The 21,247-nt window shown below is 33.3% G+C and overlaps 1 protein-coding gene across 20 annotated transcripts in view; it reads left to right on the top strand.

Moving 5' to 3' along the window:
• Positions 1–21,247, top strand: part of BBS9 (Bardet-Biedl syndrome 9) — a 462,928-nt gene that overhangs the window by 82,591 nt on the left and 359,090 nt on the right. For all 20 annotated transcript variants that reach the window (XR_012508126.1, XR_012508125.1, XR_012508123.1 and 17 more), the window contains 4 exons: positions 880–1,054; positions 7,596–7,680; positions 16,035–16,218; positions 16,880–17,009. Coding sequence is in view for 12 of the 20 variants with exons in the window: in XM_074367248.1 (XP_074223349.1) it covers positions 880–1,054; positions 7,596–7,680; positions 16,035–16,218; positions 16,880–17,009 (574 nt within the window). In the remaining 8 variants the exon portion in view is untranslated. The remainder of the gene's footprint in view (positions 1–879; positions 1,055–7,595; positions 7,681–16,034; positions 16,219–16,879; positions 17,010–21,247) is intronic.

Here is a 21,247-nt window from a genome sequence, read left to right as displayed (position 1 = left end):
TTTTACTTTGACATAGTTCTTCCCTATATAATACATTATAGGATACACTAATCACCCTAACAGAACATGAAAAATTACAGTCACTAGATTTTTCTCAGATTAGGGATACTATACTGTCCCATAGAAATCATCATCATTATCATCATTTCAGTATATTTTAAGAACTATGAATTTTGTAGTTAATACTAATAGACTAATAACAGAAGACACTTCAAAATCAATCTATAGTTTACGGCAATCAGTGATTAGTGTTTTTCAGTAGTAGTAGTTTTCACTGTCAGCGGTGCTGAACACTGATTTGTATAAAACTGGGTGCTTAACACATGTCTATGGATTTGGCCTGCTGTGTTTGATACCTAAACCATTTGAAAGTATGGGGCTGACATACTATGAAGAAGAGAATTAAGCTCATGCAGAACAGTTATTTCTGGTTTTGCAATAATTTCTGATTTTGGTAAAAATAATATCTTGCAAAGAGTTGATCTCAGGGATTATCTTGAGCTAGAGATTTTAGCTCAAGTAAATTAAAATAAATGTATTTAAAATTATAGACATCTGAATAATTAAGAAATTGGGAAATGTATATATATACTGACGTACAATAATCTGATAGCTTTATCAGTTTGCAATTTAAAATTTAAACTGCTCATTTTGCCCCTTGGCAAATATTTGTGGTGAATAGTGGTAAATTAAAACCATTATAAGTGGGGAGGGTATAGCTCAAGTGGTAGAGCACATGCTGAGCATGCACGAGGTCCTGGGTTCAACCCCCAGTACCCTCTCTAAAAATAAACCTAATTCACCCCCAAAAATAATTAAATAAAACCATTACATTTATAAAAAGAATAGGTCACCTAATTTCCTCTAATTCTTTTTTAGGTCGAGATTTAATTTGTATCCAGTCTATGGATGGGATGCTGATGGTGTTTGAACAGGAAAGCTATGCTTTTGGGAGATTTCTCCCTGGTTCTCTTTTACCTGGCCCTCTTGCTTACAGTTCCCGTACAGATTCCTTCATTACTGTTTCTTCCTGCCAACAAGTTGAAAGTTACAAGTAAGTTTGGAAGTTGAACCTTTGGAATCATGATTTTTGGTGTGTGTGCTGTTGATAAATTCTTTTCCACAAAGAACTTTGAATATTATTGCAAATAAAAAAAGAGACTGGTTTCTTTGTAATTGTGGTGACTTAGAGGATATCATTTACATATCATAACATATTTGGAAGGCAGTATAGTGCAGAGATTGAGAGGAAGGATTTGGAGAGAAGCAGACTTGGGTTGGAATCCTGATTTTGCTACTCACAGCTGTTTAATGGTCAGTATCTTATATTTTACTTCCTATAAAGGAAGTAATAATGGCTATTTTGACAAACTTGTTAAAAGCATTAAGTGTATGTCAAGTTGCCACCCCATGGAAAATGCTCAACAATTATTGTGATTGTTCCCTGAATTATAAATATTAAAACACAGTGTGAGTGAAAAAAAATCCAGATACAAATACATATGTAGAATGATTTTATAACAAAAAAAGAATATATGTGACATAGGAAGAATACTGGCAAGAAATAGAAGTGTTGTTATGAATGCTTTTAAAAGAATGATTCACATAAGTGAAGTATGAAAATGACCCTATGAAAACAGCTTATACTTTTTGCTAGAAATTCTTACTGATTTTCATGAATTGTGTTTGAGAGAACACTTTTCTCCTCTACCAGCTAAATTTCAATAAAAATTATCATTTTGAGTTTTTGAAGGCTGTGGTTTTTGTTGGGAGAACGAGAGACAAAAGTAGAAATCCATTTTGGGAAAAGAAATAGACTTGGAGGATTACAATAACTTCAGTAACTGTATTATCTTACTGATGGCAGCATTTAGAACTTTAAATATCTAAGCAACACATCATTATAGCTTTTTCAGTATTATTTTTGGCCACATGATTTTTCCCAAGGCAGGAAGAAAATATAAATTTATCAGGCAAGAGCTGTAAATTTTTGTCTTTAAGTTTTAATATTGTGTATAGAGCAAGTTAATGTAGTTTTCCCTTCATAAGAGATAATCTATGTTTTTAAGAATTATTATTAAGGCACCTGGGATTCAAAACTCTGAAAATAAGCAAATGTTTATGACTAAGCAGAAGTGAACTGATGGTGGTAATATATTATTATGTCATATTCCGTCTACAACAACTATGGCTCTTGGCCAAAGGAGGTGAACTAATTGTGGCACTGCTACTGGTAATAGATAAAATATTATAATTATTTTGAGAGGCTGAGAAAAATATCTAAATAATTCATTCAAGCCTGACAAAACTTAAGCAATATTGGAAAGATCTGCTTTTCAGCTTTCCACCCAGTTCTGTGACTCAACTCTTGTCAAGTAGTGTGATACTAGCAGTGTTACACTGGGGTCACAATACAAAGATTTGAATGTGCCATGACTTACTCTTTGAGATATGTGCATAGGAATTAATTTGGTGATAACTCCAGGAGTAATTGGATGAGGAAGCAATGTGTAGGTTTTCTTAATGTATAAGTTTAACCTCACACTGTTTTAGCTGTGGTAATTCTCCAAAATACCAATCTATTAAATTCATCTCCACCTAGATTACAAAATACGCACTTTATTTATTATGTAGATCTTTTGTAATGGTAAAAATGCATGGGATATGTAATTATTGTGAAATGATGACAATCAAGAGGGTTTATAACATTAAGTAGTATGTTGTATCTATATACACTTTCAAGTTTAATAGATTAAATGATAATCACTGGTGTAATTTAGGATGGAAGAAAGCATGAATATTGTAAGTTTGTTCCTTGGAGGCTTCATTAAATCTATTTATAATCAGTTAAAGTGTAATCAGTTAGTAGAAAAGGCTTTTAAGACATAATTCTTTTTCATTTTTGATACTGGTATTTAATTACTTTAAAAACAGATCAGTTATGTTCAGATAGGAACTAGAGAAAGTTGTGAGTCTCAAACTTTAGTGTGCATAAAAATCACCTGAACATTCTTTTATAAAATGCACAATTGTAGATTCCCAACCCCCGAATCCACAGATACTGATTTAGTAGGTTTAGGGAAAAGACCCAGAAATCGTCATTGCAAGTACACACTTCAGGTGATTCTAATTCAGGGACACACTTGAGTGTTGTTTCTCTTTTGAAGTGAGAGAATTATTTACCTTTTTTTTTTTTTTTTTTTTCCCGCTAGTGGAGGGGCTTAGGTACCACCATTTCCTTGGCCATGTTTATCTAAACTGGATCGTCTTTTATTCTCCATTTCTTTCCTTCGCTGGTCAGAATTATTTAGTCAATAAACCGTGACGTTTCTACTTTTTCCCTCTTATTCAGCCCTTCCTTCCCATTCCCACTGGCATTCAGGCCTTTATTTTTTCTCTTGGATTTCGGTTTTCTTACCTCTAATCTAGACTTTGAAGGGCCCTTCTTATATCTATTCTTTTTAAACACCTCTTTAAGCTGGAATAATTCTCGGTGTCCATTAAAAAAAATCTAAACCTTCTTGTATGACATTAAGTACTGTGTATAATCCAGTCCCATTTTTACCTCTATTAACTGGACTTTCAGATTTGGAAGGCATTTTTAAAATTAACTGGTTCAAATATCCTCCTTTTTTTCACTTCCTCGATATCTTATTGTCTAAAACACTGATTTTTGCACAATATTATATATTGCTTTTCTGTATTGTGTTAAAATGTTCCGGAGTATATTTTGCATTATCAGGTTCCTGAGGGCAGAATCTGTTTTAAGTACTTGTTCATTAAAGAAATAATCATTTCTTTGGTTCAATCATTCATTCAGCAAACATTTTTCAAGAGGCTTCTCTGTGCCACACACTGCCGAGTACTGGAAATGCAAAGTCAGATATGATCTGTCTCTTGTCCTCCAGCAGTGTGCCAGCAAGTGGGGGAGGTAGCAAATCACCTGTTTCTTTTCATTATGATACAGGCTATAGCATTGCTGTGCACAGGACACTAAGGACGCCTAGAGGTGACACCTTTAAGTAACAGTTGAATCTAAGGAGGCTTCCTGAAGAAATATTTGTGCCATGAGTTTTGTCTTTTCTCCTCTTTACTATACACTTTCCCCTGTACCCTTGCAGTGGCTCCTAATGTGTTGCTAAGTAGACAAAAGGCTTTAAATCAGTATTTTAAAATGTGTTTGTTGAATTTAATGGATAATATTTTAGAAAGAAGACTGTGTTCTTCACTAGCCTTAAGCTCTTGACAAGTTGAAATATTTGGTGTCGTCCATGTATATTCAGGGCTTCTCTCTTTCTCTTTTGCCCATGCTGTACTCTGTCTGAAATGCTCTTCCTTCCTTCTCTGCAAATGAAAATTATGAAGCCTCCCTGCTCCCCATTCAGTTCTTCCCTGACGTCTCTGTTAGTAGCATCTCCTCCTTCTCAATTCAGAGTAATTTTTCACTGCTTTCCGGAAGCACTATTCCCACTTTCACTGATATTACGTATTTACATGTTTTTCTCCTTGACTAGGCTGAATGTTCCTTGATGGCAGGGATTTTGTATCCTCTGAAGTGCCTAGCATTGTACCTCGCTGAAAGTAGATGCTTAACGAGATCTTGATGAAGGAGTGAAAATTTTATGAGGAAAACTTCTGTTTTGTTACTGGCATCTTTCAGGGAAAATGGTTATCCCTAGCATAATCAAGAATGTTTTAGCTGTTGTTGGAAAGAACATAGTAATGCTCTGTATCCAGAGCTTCCATTTCTAGTAGAGTTCTCCAGGTTAAATATGAAACTTCTAAAATCTCCTGGCACTTTTTGAGGTGACAGCTATTTTTCATTTGAAAATAAATGATTTTGGAGGGTTTACTTTTGTGTTCTGTGACACCTCAATGCATATTTTAGTTACTTGCTGCTGTTTTTATGATGTGATACAGAAGAGCACTAAATTATAGATTGAGCTTGTCACTGGTGCTCCACAGGACCTGTTAAGCATTTGTTGCTATTGGGTCAAAAAGCACCACTGTTCACTTGGACTTGCTGTATTTGTGATTAGTGCCTTTCTGTTCTGAGAAACATGTATGACACTCTTTCATGAAATCTTATTACATTGGACCTGATTATTCTTTCAGCCGTCTCAACAAGGGCATTTTATTCTTTAGCTTATATCACTGAGCACTTGAGTAGTAAGAAAAAAAAAAACCAAGTGTTTTCTTTCAGAATTTCAGAATTTTCAAGTTTGCCTGGAATTGTTTGGTTTTGGAAATAGATTTCCATGTACATTATTGGTCACAGTTAAGAGGATTTAAGGAAGAACCATAAAATAGATGCTATTGTAAGTTTGTCATCATCTTAATTTATTGTCCGTTACGTTTAGTAATACAATACTCATTCTGAGTTGTCCTCCAGGAAGAGAAATGGTCCGATTTAGAAATCAGGAGTCAGGCTGTGTCTCTGCTTGCTGTTTTCATGTTAATGAGGCCACTTTAGGGGTTCACTTATTCCTCAAATGAAGTAATAGCTCTTTGTTAACAAGAAGCTTCAAACAGCTCAAGAGCTTTGGATTTCTGTAACAATCTCATTAACATCTGTATCATCCTCCAGTAGTAGGCTGGTGTCTACAGGAAATGAACTGCCTATGTTATTAATTGCCTGAGGTTAAATCCATAGCAAAACCAGCTCTGGGCTGATGTTCTAGTCACTGGTGCATACTATTTCTGCTGCTACAAACTGGGAAGAGTAAAACAATCCTATTCGGAGGTTGAAATGTGAGGTCTAATTATTTGGCACTTTTAGAGACTTAGAAATGTTGGAAGTCAGTCTCAGATGGTATGGAGACTTTTGCTGCAACTTCCTATGGAATTTTTTAGTATGGTTTTACAAGGCTGAGATCTTCACCCTCCTACCTTTATTGTCTCATTTCCCATGACTCATTCCTCTCTACCATGCCTCTCTCTTGCCCTGGCCTTTCATGTCTCTTCTACTGCTGCATGCCTTTGCATGTGCTGTTTGCTTTGCTGTAATGCCTTTTACCTCTTTAACAGCATGCCGAGTTTTCACTCATTCTTTAAAACCTAGCTTTCTCCTCCTGAACTGATACCAAGAACATTTATATTTCCTCCAGCCCAATTACCTGTTTCTGCCACCATGTTCCCTTAATACTATATGCATACCTTCTGTTAGCACAGGGCACTATGGATTACACTTATTTGTTTGTATATGAATCTCCACAACTACTTTGGGAGGTCCTGGTGGATATAGACCATATGATAGTTTTTCCTCTTGTTAATGCCTATATGAGATCTCTACTATATGTTTATTGAATGAATGAAATTTATATACATTAAGCTAACTGTAAGACCAATTTTTGTGAATGCATTGCAAAGTCTATCTTAATTCGTAGTTATTCAGCATCCACTGAAAATTGGAGGCTTTTTACAAATGAAGTATTCCTGAATGAGGTAGGATGCTTTAAGAGTTGTTACATGACATTTGAATACCAGTGTACATTTCAGTCCTTATTGATATATTCCACACTGCCTTTATTCATTTAGGCCCCTGGTGTTCACACCATCAGACATCTTTCTCTTGGACAATATGAAATGTCTGAATATATCTATTTACTAATTTTCTTCTTAGCTATTGAAGAACAATGCAAGGTGTTTTGATTGAATAAAGGAAAGGAATCTATGAGCCTGAAGTTTTTCATTTTGAGTAGGATTATTACTCTAACAATATACCATTAATTAATGGGAAATAAGGGGACTTAAACTTTATTGTCTAAATTAATCATGTAAAAATAGAATGGTATTTATAAATTGTTTTTAAGATTGATTTAACTAAATGTTACTATTGAAATAAAAGCTATAAGATATTTATAGAAAGTCATAATGTTCATAATGTCCATTATTGAGAACTTATTCAAATAAATTAATAGGTGATCTCTATGTGTATATAAATCTGTATCTGTTTGTCAATCTATCAATCAATAATTAGGGACCTAATATATAACAGATACTGTACTAGGCACTAAATTATTTTAAAATTCTTGTAACAATGTTTGAGTTAGAGATTATTATTCTCATTTTATAGGTGGGAAAGTTAAGGCACAGAATGATTAATTTTTAAAAATTTACTCAACTAGTTAGTGGTTTAGCTGGGAATTAAACTCAGTTTTTCTGGGGTCCATAGATTATGTATTAATGATTTCTATTATTTTTGGTTGCTTTGCATTATTATTATTATTATTACTTTTTAATTTGGTGTTTTGATGCTAACTCTTTCTTGGTATTGTTATCACATAAAATTCTAATAGAAGTGCTTTGATATTTGGCAGAGCTATTCTCCTAATATTGAATTTTGGGATATTTGATTATAATTTCTCTATCATTATAGTTTTACATAGTCTAATGTCACAGTATCATTCAATAAGAATTCATTGCTAATTTTACAATTTTTAAAATTAAAGAAAAAGTGATTCATAAGGCTTGTAGATAATGTGCACTTATTTATTTATTTAAATTATATTAAGATTATGTGCTTTTAAAGTTTAAAATAATTTATACTTTTTAACTGTAAAGTCACTTACTATTATTCCATGTCTCTCAAATAGGTACCAAGTACTTGCTTTTGCAACAGATGCAGATAAAAGACAAGAGACTGAGCAGCAAAAACTTGGTTCTGGAAAAAGACTGGTTGTAAGGCCTTTTTTTTAATATATGAAATTTTAACAATGTTATATCTAATCACAGATATTTGTTCAGAATAAGAATTCATGGGAAGAAAATTAAAAAATCCATTTCAGCCACTTCTCTTTTCTATGTTAAGATTATATCAATGATCAAAGAATTTAGTTGGCTATTTTTGAGCAATGAAAACACATGTCTAGTCATGGTCATAATATACTAGACTATAGACTTGTACCACTAGGATTATAGATGTCCAGATGGAATCACTTTTAACTGACGTGATTATAAAATAATAGAATAAAAACAGAAAAATGAAAAAAAATTCCTTTAATAGGCAAAAAGATTGCTACTGGAAGGCATGTGATGAAATATATAAGTAAAAGATGAAAATTCACAGCCTGCAAAAATAAAATTAGCTCAATGGTGTAAGTAAGATAACTTGAAAAGTAGTTTGATGAAAAATTGTAAATGATAAATTCTCAATTTATTGGAAATTAGGGAATAGATGCTGATTGTGGACTCTTCCTTATCCTGATACCCTCTGTGGACAGGAAGGCAAAAGGTTAGAAGGAACTGAAGATTATGATGGAAAGAGTAAAGTGAATTTGAGAAGGATACATGCAGTAGGCATGAAGAAATAATGTGGAATTTAGAATGATAAAGAAGTAATATCAGAGAAGACTAATTTTCTATATTAGGATACAGAAGTTAAGGGAGATGGTAGAAAAGAAGGCTAACTTGGAAATAGTAAAGAATGAGATGAAAACATTTTCTCATTGGTAGTAAAAGGTCAAACAGCACAAATATAATGTGAAACAACTTGGCACAGAATTTGTAGGCAGCATACTAATAATAGTTTAAGCATAGACTTTGGAGTTAGATAGATCTTGAAAGCTATAGCTACTACTTATTTTGAGCAAGTTTATTGACTTTTACATTTTTGTTAATCATTTTATCTTTGTTGGCTTATTAGCCAGAGTGCTTTGTTTCGTTATTTTAGTGGTTGCTTTAGAGTTTATAATATATATCTTTGACTGGTTTACTTTCAGGTGATATTATGTTGCTTCATATATAGTATATGAACCATACTTCTGTTTCTCACCTTCCAGCCTTTGTGCTATTGTCATGTATTTTAATTTTACATATACTATAAAACTTCACACTACATTGTTATTAATTTTATTTAGTCAATATCTTTTAATAAGATCAAATTATAAGAAAAATACCTATATTTAGCCATGATGTTACCATTTCTGGTGTTCTTGATTAATATATGTAGCCCCATAGTTCCATTTGGTGTCATTTTCCTTTCTCCTGAAGGACTTCCTTTCACCTTTCTTTCAGTGTGTGTCCACTAGTGATGAACTATTTCAGTTTTTATGTTTATGAAAAAGTATTTTTGCCTTTGTGTTTGAAAATGTATTTTTTGGTTACAAAATTTTAGTTTAACTGATTTTTCCTTCTAATACTTTGAGATATTGCTCCATTGCCTATTTTTTTAACTGACATAAAGTTGATTTACAATATTATATTGGTTTTAGGTGTACAACATAGTGATTCAATATTTTTTATAGATTATACTCCTTTTAATTACATAACAATGGTTGTATTTCTCTGTGCTGTACAAAATATCCTTGTTGCTTATCTATTTTATACATAGTAGTTTGTAACTCTTAATTCCATACCCCTATCTTGCCACTCCCTTTCTCCCTTTCCCTACTGGTAACCACTAGTTTGTTTTGTATATCCGTGAGTCTGTTTCTGTTTTGTCTCTATGTATGTTTTAGTTTTTAGAAAAATTCCACATATAGGTGATAACATACAGTATTTGTCTTTTTCTGTCTGACTTCTTTTACTAAGTATGAACCACTTAGGGACCATTAGATCCATCCGTTCCGTTGTAAATGGCAGAATTTTATTCTTTTTTATGGCTGACTAATATTACATTTCATACACACACACACACAGACACATATACACACCTCATCTTCTTTATCCATTCATTTGTTGATGGACACTTAGGTTGCTCAGTATCTTGGCTATTACAAATAATGCTGTTGTGAACAAGTTAGTGTTTTTGTTTTCTTCAGATATATACCCAGGTATATACCTCTATGAAATTAGTTGGAACAGTTAGCTAATGAGATCTTGAAGAGGTGTCCTTATGTGGAAGCATCCCTATAGAGTCTGCATGTGCTCAGTGATTTTTGGTGGGAAAGCTGGATGTGACATGAACATAAGTCACATCTTTCCTTAGAGTGTGCTTGCAGATATCACCTTGGTAGGATGTGGGGCTGGAGAAGAAGGAGCTACCAGGCTTCCTCTCTGTTCAGTGGTCATCACTGCCCTAGGGGGGGCAGGGTCAGTCCCAAGTTGCTGGAGCAGAAGCCCTTAGGGTGGGGTCTGAACTGGTTCTATTCCCTTTAAGTGTGAGCTCTCCCCACTCCTGGAATTGGCACCCTTGTCTCAGAGGCGGTAGTGCTGGATTAAGAGGGCCTGTACAAGCTGTTGGTGTGCAAAGGGGTGTGTGGCTGCAGGCAGAGGTTGGGCTCCTTCTGATGCTTTGCCTGTGTGTGCATCAATAATGGCTTCCCCCTCCCTGCTTAGACATTGCTTTGAGTCTTAGCTGCCTCTGTGTCTCATGGCTGGGTTCTTTCCCTAGTTGTAGTAGCCCTCACTCCAGCATGGAGCTGCAGTGTGAGGTAAGTGGGGCTGGAACATTCGCTCTGCTCAGGCTAGGGTGCTTGCAGTGGTGGTTGCAGGAAACCACTCAGCTACCCACGCAGTTCCAATTTGTACTTTCCACCATGTTTCAGGAGTAAGCAAGTATGTCTCTCCTACCCAGCAGAGTCCAGGCTTCCTCCAGCCTTTCTGTTAGTCTCACCAGCCCTCCAGCTGGCCAAGAGGGCTTGTCTTCTCTATGCAGGACCCCAGGGCTGGGGTGCCCAATATGTGGCTTTAACTGCTCACTCCCTATGGCGTATTTTTGCCTGTGCATTCTCCCTTTTCCTCTGAGTCCCCTCTCTTGGGCACAAGTCTTGATCTGTTCGCTTCTCTTCCCTTTCTACCTGATTGTGTGCAGATGTTTCTTTTAGCTTTGGTTACACAAGATTCTTCCTGCCAGTTTCCAGTTAATTTTCAGTGAGAATTGTTCCACATGAGATACATTTTTGATGTATTCATTGGGGGAGGTGAGTTCAACATCCTTCTACTCTGCCATCTTGATTTCTTCCTCTCAGAGCAGAGATCTCCTCCATCTTCTTGTTTGTAGCGTTCCCATGAGAAATCTGCTTTTATCTTATCTTTGTTCCTTTGTACATTATGTCTTGTTTGTCTGGCTGCTTTTCAGATTTTCTTGTATCACTTGTTTTGAGCAATTAGTTTATGAGGTACTTTGTGTAGTTTTCTTTCATTCTTTTTTTTGTGTGTGTGTGTGTGCTTAGGATTTGTTGAACTTCATGTATGTGTGAATTTATAGTTTTCATGAAATTTAGGAAATTTTAAGATACAAGTCCTTGAAATATTTTTTCTTTTCTCCATCTTATCTCCTCTTCTCTCAGTTACATGTACATTTAGGCTAGTTGAAGTTGTCCTACAGTTTACATATTTTCTTTTTATTTTAAAATATCTTTTTTCTCTATTTGATTTTGGATAATTTCTATTGCTATGTTTTCAAGGTTACTAATATTTTTCTGCAATGTCTAATATGGTATTAATTCCAATCTGGTATAGTTTCTGTATCTACAATTTCAATTTGTGTGTTTTAAAATATCTTCCATGTATCTACTTAACTTTTTAAAGATATAGAATACAGTTATAATAATTGTTTCAATATCCTTGTTTTCTAATTCTAACATCTGTATCAATTTTCAATTTTTTTTTACTTCATTTTTTTTTTTGGTGGGGAAGTAATTAGGTTTTTATTTATTTGTTTGTTTTAATGGAGGTACTGGGGATTGAACTCAAGACTTCATGAATGCTAAGCACATACACTTTACCACTGAGCTACGCCTTTTCCTCTAACATCTGTATCAATTTTGAATCAATTTCAGTTTATTTATCTTCACGTCGTGGATGACATTTTCCTGTTTCTTTACATGCTTGGCAATTTTTTGTAAGATGCTAGGATATAGTCAATTTTACTTTGTTGGGTGCTAGATATTTTTGTATTTCTATAACTTTTCGTGAGCTTAGAACTGGGATACTGTAAAGTTACTTGGAAACAATTTGATCCTTTTGGGTCTTGCTTTTAAGTCTTGTTAGGTGGGACCAGAGCAGTGCTCATTCTGGGGCTACTTATTTTCCACTCCTGAGGTAAGACCTTTCTGAGTGCTTTACCCAGCTCCTTTTGAATTATGAGGTGTTCCAGTCTGGCTGGTGGGCACAGGCAGCATTCCAGGCTCTATGTGAATACTGGGCACTGTTACTGCTAATTTTTTTGGGTGGTTCTTTCCCTAGCTTTGAGCAGTTTTCAACAGGAACGTGCTAATAAGTACTCAGCTGCGTATTTGAGATGATTCTTTATAGATCTCCGAGTTCTGTCCCTATACTGCTCTCTCTCTTTGGCATGCTGTCTTGTGAACTCTAGCTGCCTTGATTTTTCTGAACTCTCAGCTTCCATCTCCTCAACTCAGAGCATCTGCTGGACTTTGCCTGGGTTCCTTCTTCCTGCGCCATGGCCTAAAAACTGTCTCATGAATGGAGCAATTACACCACTCACTTCATTTGTTTTGTATTTTTAAGGGTTTCTGTCCTTTGTTTCCTGCTATCCAGTGCTTTTTAAACTGTTGCTTCATACATTTTGTTCATGTTGTGGTTGTTTCAGGTGGGATGGTTGATTTTTTTCCTATTACTTCATCTTGGCTGGAAGTGGAAGAATTTTTAAATAATTGTTCTTAGTAAACTTTTGTGCTTTTTGAGACTCATTAATTTAATATATGGTGTATTTCCCTAGGGTAGGTTACAGAGAGTAGCCCTCAGTACCTAGTGAACTGAAAGTATTTAGTGGCTAGATCTCAGCCGGTGGCCTCAGAAACTTGATTTGCCCGTTTACTCTGAATCGTTATCTTTCAGAGTCAGGGACATATCAGCCTGAGTTATAGGTACTGAAAAATAATGCTAGAATGCCAGGCTATTAAATGTAATGAGAAATGTAACCACTTTAGGACTGATGTTCCTATCTTGTGTTCAGTGGAAACTTTTCATATAGGGAAGTTACACTTGAACTAAGAGATAATTGAATGATTTCTTGGTGTTGAGTCCTAATTCAGATTAAGATACTCTAATGCATCTGCTTATATTCACTATGCTGTCTCCCTACTCCAGATAGTGTTTATATACACATTGATGATATCTGCCTCTGACTATCCTCATTTGGATTTCATACCTTCTTCAGATATTTTAATAATCTAAAGTAGATAGATTAATACCCAAGTCATTTCTGGATGGCATGAAAATTATATGTATCTTTAATTTGACTTTTCATATCTCTTCTTTGATCTATTAATTGTTGAGTCTTGCTTCAAAGCCTAACTTTGAGGGCTATCTTACTTCCTCTTTTTCTGCATACTTTTGTGTATCCATCTCACTGTTGTTGCCGTATACAATATATGCCTGTCAGCCAATGCTTTTCAAAATAGTATGTATTTGCTTTTTGTGTTTTCCTGATATTAACTGATTGGGGCTGAATTCTGAGAAACTCTTTTTTACATGTCCATTTTACATTTATTTCTTCATTATTTTAAGAAACATTTCTTAAACATTGATCATGTTCCAGAGCAATGGAGATACCCTGAGAAGCTCTTATGTGTAGAAGATCCTGTCTATAGTACTACAAATGTTTGATGACTTCTCTGTACATGCATATTGATAGTTTCAAAAAGTATCTTTATATCAAAACATTATATATACAGCAATATGGCTGTAGATTTTATTGGTTATTAAATTTAACTTGCAAAGTAAACACAACAGCTTTCTTATGGAAAATTTTCAGTGGAGCAAATAACTTCTTTATGTATATTTTTTTGAACAAGCCATGGAACCTCCTCTTCCATGACAGGACTTTTGTACAGGCAGCTCACTTTGCATGGGATGTTCTCCCACCCTCTTCACTACCTGCCTTTTTTTCCCTTCTAGCTTTATTGAGGTATAATTGACAAATAAAAATTGTATAAATTTACCACGCACAATCTAATGTTTTGACATATGTATACATTGTGAAATGATTATCACAGCTAATATCTATCACCTCACATTTTTTTGTGCTAGAATCACTGAAGATTTCTCAACAAATTTCAAGTGTATGATGTAGTATTATAACTATATGTACATCAGATCTCCAGAACTTATTCATCCTGCAAAACTGAAACTTTGTATCCTTTGACCAGCATCTCCTTATTTCTCTCATACCGCAGACCCTGGCAACTACAATTCTACTCTCTGCTTTTATGATTTTGACTTTTTAGATTCCACAGAGAAGTGCAATCATGCGGTATTCATCTTTCTGTGCCTGACTTACTTCACTTAGCATGATGTCCTCCAGGTTCATCCATGTTGTTACAAATGGCAGGATTTTCTTCTTTTTAAAGACCAAACAACAATATTACCCACCTACATGTATCTATATAGTGATACATATCTTACATTTTCTTTATCCGTTCATCCATTAATGGATACTTAAGCTGATTCCGTATTTTGGCTATTGTGAGTAATGCTTCAGTGAACATAGGAAAGCAGTTATCTTCTCAATATTCTATTTTCATTTCTTTTGGATATATACCCAGAAGTGGAATTGCTGGATCATATGGTAGTCCTATTTAAAATTTTTGAGGAACCTCCATATTGTTTCCCATACTAGCTGTACCATTTTACATTCCTACTAACAGTATACAGGGTTCCTTTTTCTCCACATTCTCACAAACACTTGTTATCGCTTGTCTATTTGATACTAGCCATTCTAACAGGTATGAGGTAATATCTCATTGTGATTGTGATTTGTATTTCCCTGATGATTAGTGATGTTGACCATTTTTAAATATACCTGTTGGCTGTTTGCATGTCTTATTTTCAGACAATGTCTAATTTGGTATTTTGCCCATATTTTTAATACTGTTTTTTGAGGGGAGCATAATTAGGTTTATTGATTGATTGATTGATTGATTGATTGATTTTTACAGAGGTACTGGGGATTGAACCCAGGACCTTATACATACTAAGCATGCATTCTACCACTGAGCTATACCCTCCCTTTGCCAATTTTTAAAATCAGTTATTTGTTTTCTTGCTATTGAGTTGTCTGAGTTCCTTATGTATTTTTGAATATTATCCCCTTATTGGATATATGGTTTACAAATATATTCTCCTATTCCATAGATTGTCTCTTCACAGTGTTGATTATTTCCTTTGCTGTGCAGAAGCTTTTTAGCTTGATGCAATCCTTTTTTGTGCATTTTTATTTTGTCTGTGCTTTTGGGGTCATATCCAAAATATCGTTGCCCAGACCAATGTCAGGAAGCTTTTTCCTATGTTTTCTTCTAACAGTTTTACAGTTTCAGTTCTTATGTTTAGGTCTTTAATCCATTTTGAGTTGATTTTTGTGTGACGTAGTCTTTCATTTTCATTCCTCTGTATGTGGATATCAAGTTTTCCCGATATCATTTACTGTCCTGTTTTCATTGTGTGTTCTTGATACCTTTGTTGAAGTTCAGTTGACTATAAATGCAGTTTTATTTCTCAGCTCTGTATTCTACTCCATTAGTCCAGATGTATTTTTTTTTTTTAAATTCTAGTACCATGCTGTTTTGATCAGTATTGTTTTGTAGTATGTTGAAATCAGGTAGTATGATGCCTACAGTTTTGTTCTTTTTGCTCAAGATTGCTTTGTCTATTGGAAATCTTTTGTGGGTTTGTATGAATATCATGATTGCTTTTTTTAATTTTTGTGAGTAGAACATTGGAATTTTGATGGGGATTTGAATCTGTGGATCACTTTGGGTAATATGGACATTTTAGTAATATTAATTCTTCTAATCCATAAACATGGCATATCTTTACATTTATTTGTGCTCTTCAATTTCTTTCATCAGTGTTTTATAGTTTTGAATGTACAGATCTTCATCTCTTTGATTAAACTAGTATGAGTGTTTTTGAACTGCTGAATAGCTAATATCATCTGGCAAGAGGTGGAACAAAACCTACTACAGTCTATAAAATATTGGAAATATGGCCATAGGAAAAAAAGGAAATGAAGATTAGCCATTGTTTATGTCTGCTTTGTTGTAAAGTATTTCTTAATTGTACTGTTGTGAAACTGACTGAAATGTTCTGTTTTTAGTTACTAAGTTGATAATAAGTTTTCCTTTTAGGTGGATTGGACTCTAAATATTGGAGAGCAAGCCCTTGATATATGTATTGTCTCTTTCAATCAGTCAGCATCTTCTGTTTTTGTTCTTGGTGAGAGAAATTTTTTTTGCCTTAAGGATAATGGACAAATTCGATTCATGAAGAAACTTGATTGTAGCCCAAGTTGTTTTCTCCCATATTGCTCAGGTGTGTAGAAAGATTTTCTTTTATCTTTTTCATATGTCAAGGCTATACATCAGAAAAAGCCAAACTCACTCACATATATTTTAAACATCTAGGAAAATAGTTTTATACTGAACATGTAATGGAAATTTCAACTTTTAAAGTTTGAATAGAAGTTTGATATAAAGCACATGTTTGGTTTTGTCAGTCATTTTACTTTGTACAAAATGACTTGTAGAATTGGCCTTAGGTATACATTAATGCTTGCCAAAATGTGGCTGTTCAAGATGCTTCCAAGAGAACCATCAGACTCTTTAAAGAAGAATGAAGCATAGTAGTGCCTAATACAATGACTTATCTGTAGTGAGTGCCTATTAAATCATTAGCTTAGGTGGGCTAGTTATTAATGAAATTCATGCTGTCTAGATGAAATGCAAAAATGCTGGCCACTATCTATTTATAGTTTCTATAGTTACATATAGTTTTTATATATTTGTAAGATGATTTTTTCTCTTTGATATTGGTAGCTTGAGTTTGAAAAATAATGTTTTATTACTTAAAATCTTTATGCATTAAATCAAGACATTAGAATTAGTTTGGATCATAAATCCTCTAAAAGGAATGTAATATACAGTTGGAAATGACTGTTTTCTTATTATTCTCTTTTTCTGTCTTCAACCTGTAGTTTCCGAAGGAACAGTAAATACTTTGATTGGAAACCACAATAACATGTTGCATATTTATCAGGATGTGACACTGAAGTGGGCCACTCAACTTCCTCATGTACCTGTAGCAGTAAGAGTGGGCTGTTTACAGTAAGTGGTTTAATTTCACACAGTTTTTTTTTTTTAAAGAGGACCTTAGTCAAGGAATTCTCTAGAAGTTTTATGAAACAATTGAAAATGATTTTACTAAAATGACAAGTGATATTGTAGTGTGAATGTCTACAATGGAAATAATTTAAAATATAACTTTTATTGGAAAATAAGGATATAAAAAAGCCTTATCATCTTTAATCATTTTTATTTAGTATCTCTAGCAAGATATCCTGTGTAAATTAAAGATTTTAAGAAAATAGTTTACCTGATAGATTATTTTCTTTAAAATAGAAAAGGATTTCTTCAAGCATTTGATGGGTCCCACTTAGAGATCACTTATAGTTAGGTTGTGAAAATATTGCACTTCAAAACTTATTTCAGAACTCGTTATATCATATGGTGCAGAATTGCTAATAATTATGTGTTTAAGACAGTTTAGATTTAAAATAGGGCCACCTTACATTTAAAATAAAAGACAAAGTTCTTTTTTTTAACATTAACTTTACAATATTTATCAAAAATGAGAGAAATGAGACAGCTAAATGTGTTGTTTTTCTAGTTTGTCAGTATATGAGGCAAGGTCCTGAAAAACTCTTTAGCATTTCAGAGTATGTTTAAGAATTCAAAATCTCAATTAATGTATAGAAACACAACTTTCTATAAAGCTTCATGGATTCCTAGATGTAGTCAATTCTGCTTATTTAGATCATTTTATTGAACATTTCAAAACCATATATAGAATTCCTCAGTGACACCTATTATCTGATCGGTATGATTAGTCCTCCCAATTTAAGAAGTCAAATGTGTAATATTATTGTTGAAGCTCAATGAAGAGCATTTATATTTGCATTAATGGTTAATCTGAAGTCTGAATATTAGAAAAATAAAAACACTGTTTTTAAAACATTGAATATTTTAAAAAGAAGTTACTTTTCATGTTTTATGAGAAAACAGAATTGCTATTCACTGAACACAAATTATAGTTATTTTGTATCCGAAGAAAAACTTAAAATTTTGAGATTAGCTTTTGCAATGTCCACCAGATGGTCTTTTAAGTTCAAACAAATGCTCAGACTCACCATACATTTTACATCAGATTTACTTAGAAGGATTTAGAACAGGAAAAATATCTTGCCAGCAGGGCAACATCAAGTATTTCTCTTCTAGGAGATTAATTCTCATTAGCAGTATATCTATTCATCTAAGAGCTGTTTTCTTTGGCCCCTCAAGGGACAGCTCAGGTGCAAGAAGACAGATCTACACTGATGGATATGCAGCCCATCTTGGCTTATAGTCTACATGCCCCTCAGGAGCCAATATCTTTAAATACTAAAAAGTCATTGTGGTTTTCTTATGCACGTGGGGCATGGGATAGTGATGGATAGAAAGGGTTTATTGAGATCATTTAGTTGAAATACTTACTTTACACATACGTTATCTACAAGGGATGTGACTATTTCAAGAGTCACCATACTCAGAGAGAAGCTCAAAAGTACAGCTTCTTAGCAGATATTTATAGTTAATTTATAGTTTCTGGTCAAGATGCAACTTATAAGTCGTGTCCAATAGTTACTGAAAGTACTTTGAGTAAGAAACCAAATTTCTATATAGTGTGCAGCAGGATGCTAATATTCAAAAATAATCTGTCACATCTAAATTTAGGTACCTGTGAGTAAAACTTCCTATTTCTCATAGCTTTTTAAAGATCATAATTGTAAGTAATTAAGTGTAAATAAGGCCATTAATGATTTCCACAGTTAGTTAATATATAGCAATAACTTCTAATTATTCACTGGAAGATTTTTCTTATTTTCATATACTTTAACATAAAAGTATAGGGTTAGACTGAAGGAACTTTATTGTAATTTTTAGAATTAAAATTTATCACTGACTGTAAACTATAGTTATAAACTATAAGCTATAGTTTATTTGTGTTTAGAAGTTATTATTTGAAATTAGAGCACTGAAATAATTTCACTCCTGCTTTTTATTACTTTTAGGGTTAAACTTTTTTGTAGAAGCTTCCTTGGCTGAATGTGTTTATTTGTAAAGGAAATTGCTGCTATTTTAATGTTTCTTTTCAATGAATAAGAAATAATTGGATTTGGATCAAGTTGATGCAATTATACTTAGTAACAGCATTTTGTTCAGAAACTACGATGCTTGATTTCCTCCCACTCCCTCCTACTTGGCAGTCCTAGTCCTCTTTACCTTGTTTATTATAAACCAGTTTTAAATCTGTCTGTGTTCCCCTCTTTCCTTTCAGGATAAACGACATTCTTGATTAGAGTTCTTTTAGTTTAATTATTTTAGTTTTTGTATGTTAGACTACAGGAATGTGAAATATACAGTTTACAGAATCAGAGAAGTCTGAATGTGATAATATTCTTTAAATTCTTAGCTATTACTGTTTTCCTCTCATTGCACGAAGTAGCTATGGAAGCCTGGCCGAGTATCTTACCTCTGCTGTGGTCAGTTTCCCAAATGGCAAATACAGACCGTCATTTATCAGTAACATTATTCTGTCTAGAGATGTGAAATATACCTAAAAGTGGAAGTCTATTTGAATGAATGTTCAAAGTGATGGGAGCCTTTCTAAACTTTAGCTGGCAGCCACAGCCATTGTGCTTTAAAATGTTGTTACAGCTCATTTTCCAGTATAAACAATTTGGTCTAGTATTTCAGTGTTTTTCTTCCTGGTTATGTTCACTATAGTAACTTTTTATAACTTTCAGTATTTAACATTTTATTCTTTAGCCTTCATTAATATAGTATTCCTGACCAGAATGTTTTTCCATCTTCTTCTCTGGATTTTCAAATTTCTTCTATCTTTGAGTCCTAACAAGTCACATAAATAAGGCTTCCCTCTCTGGTCTCCTTCTTCTTTGAATTTCTATATTATTTATATTATGTTCCTGACTGCTGTTTGATTTTCTAACTCCCCAACTTGATCATACACTATTATAATGTAGGGACCTGTTCTACTTTTGCATTATCACACTATATAATCAGTCAGAAAGGTGAACACATGATATATGCTCAGTAGATATGTAAGAGTCATTGTGGTTTGTGTTTGTCAGGGTTCAGGGTGGCTAGAAAGAACTTATAAGAATTTTAAGCTGAAAAACCTTTTTAAATATAAAAAATCACAGTTGGAAGGATATGGTTTCTTTGAAAACAAATTTATTAGAACAGTTTTTAAAAGTGACTCCTTCCTTTTTAGTTTAATGTTTGCTGTTAATTTGACATTTTTTTCTTTGTGCTTTGTAGAAGGAGAATGTAGGCCTATAAATACATTTTTTGCTAAGTTATATTTTTAAGGATTTCCTTTGTGGCTTAATATTCCACATAAAATTAGTAAATATTCCTGGAAGTAGGGTAGGGCATAAATTATAATTTTTAGAGCTTGTGCATTCTTATTGTCATTTTCCTTTATTAATCTGTTTAAAGCTCAGGAGTGAAATGATTGTCTTTCATTACCATATTTTTCTGTCAATTTTTTGAATATCTAAGTATTTTTGATTTATATATTTTAGTTCTATGTTATTCAGCTTATGTTAATGATATTTAATTTTTTGATTAGTTAAAAAAAATTTACCAATATAAAAATGACCTTTTTTGTGTTTTCATTTAATGTTTATTTGCTTCTTTGTTTTGTTTTGTTTGCTTTGAGTTCACATTGTTATTAATTGTTAGTATGCTATTGTTTGTGCTTTTTAAACCTGTAACTTTATTTTGGGTGTATTGCTTATAAACAGAATTTGGTTGAATTTTTCAACCCATCATGAAGACCATTGATTTTTAATCCATAAAACTGTTATAATTGATATATTTGGTCACTTTTTATCTTCTATGATAGTCTCTATTTTTCATACTTTTTTTTTTTTGTTGTTGGTTTCCATCCTATGGTATGTGACTTGTGGTTTCTTAGCACCCTTGGATTCTCCCATGTACTCGTTGTTACACACACATACGTATTTCTTTATTTCTATTAGCTATAAATTATTATTGTTAAACTAGTCTAACGCTTTTTTCAAGAATGTTTTAAAATTTGTATTTACTTTTTATTTAGACTTACAGTGATTTTTATGTATTTTTCTCTGTATCTAAGAAGATTGTGAATTTTTTTTATACCATGAATTGCAATTTTTTAACTTAACTAATTTTGCTTCATCTCTCAATAGGCTGATTTAATGTTCCCTAGAATGGTATAGGGTGTAATATTATGTGGTAAA

This window comes from Camelus bactrianus, chromosome 7, assembly GCF_048773025.1.
Source record: "Camelus bactrianus isolate YW-2024 breed Bactrian camel chromosome 7, ASM4877302v1, whole genome shotgun sequence".
Lineage (NCBI taxonomy): Eukaryota > Metazoa > Chordata > Mammalia > Artiodactyla > Camelidae > Camelus > Camelus bactrianus.
Note: the sequence above shows the minus strand (reverse complement) of the source record. Positions and strands in the feature narration are given on the sequence as shown.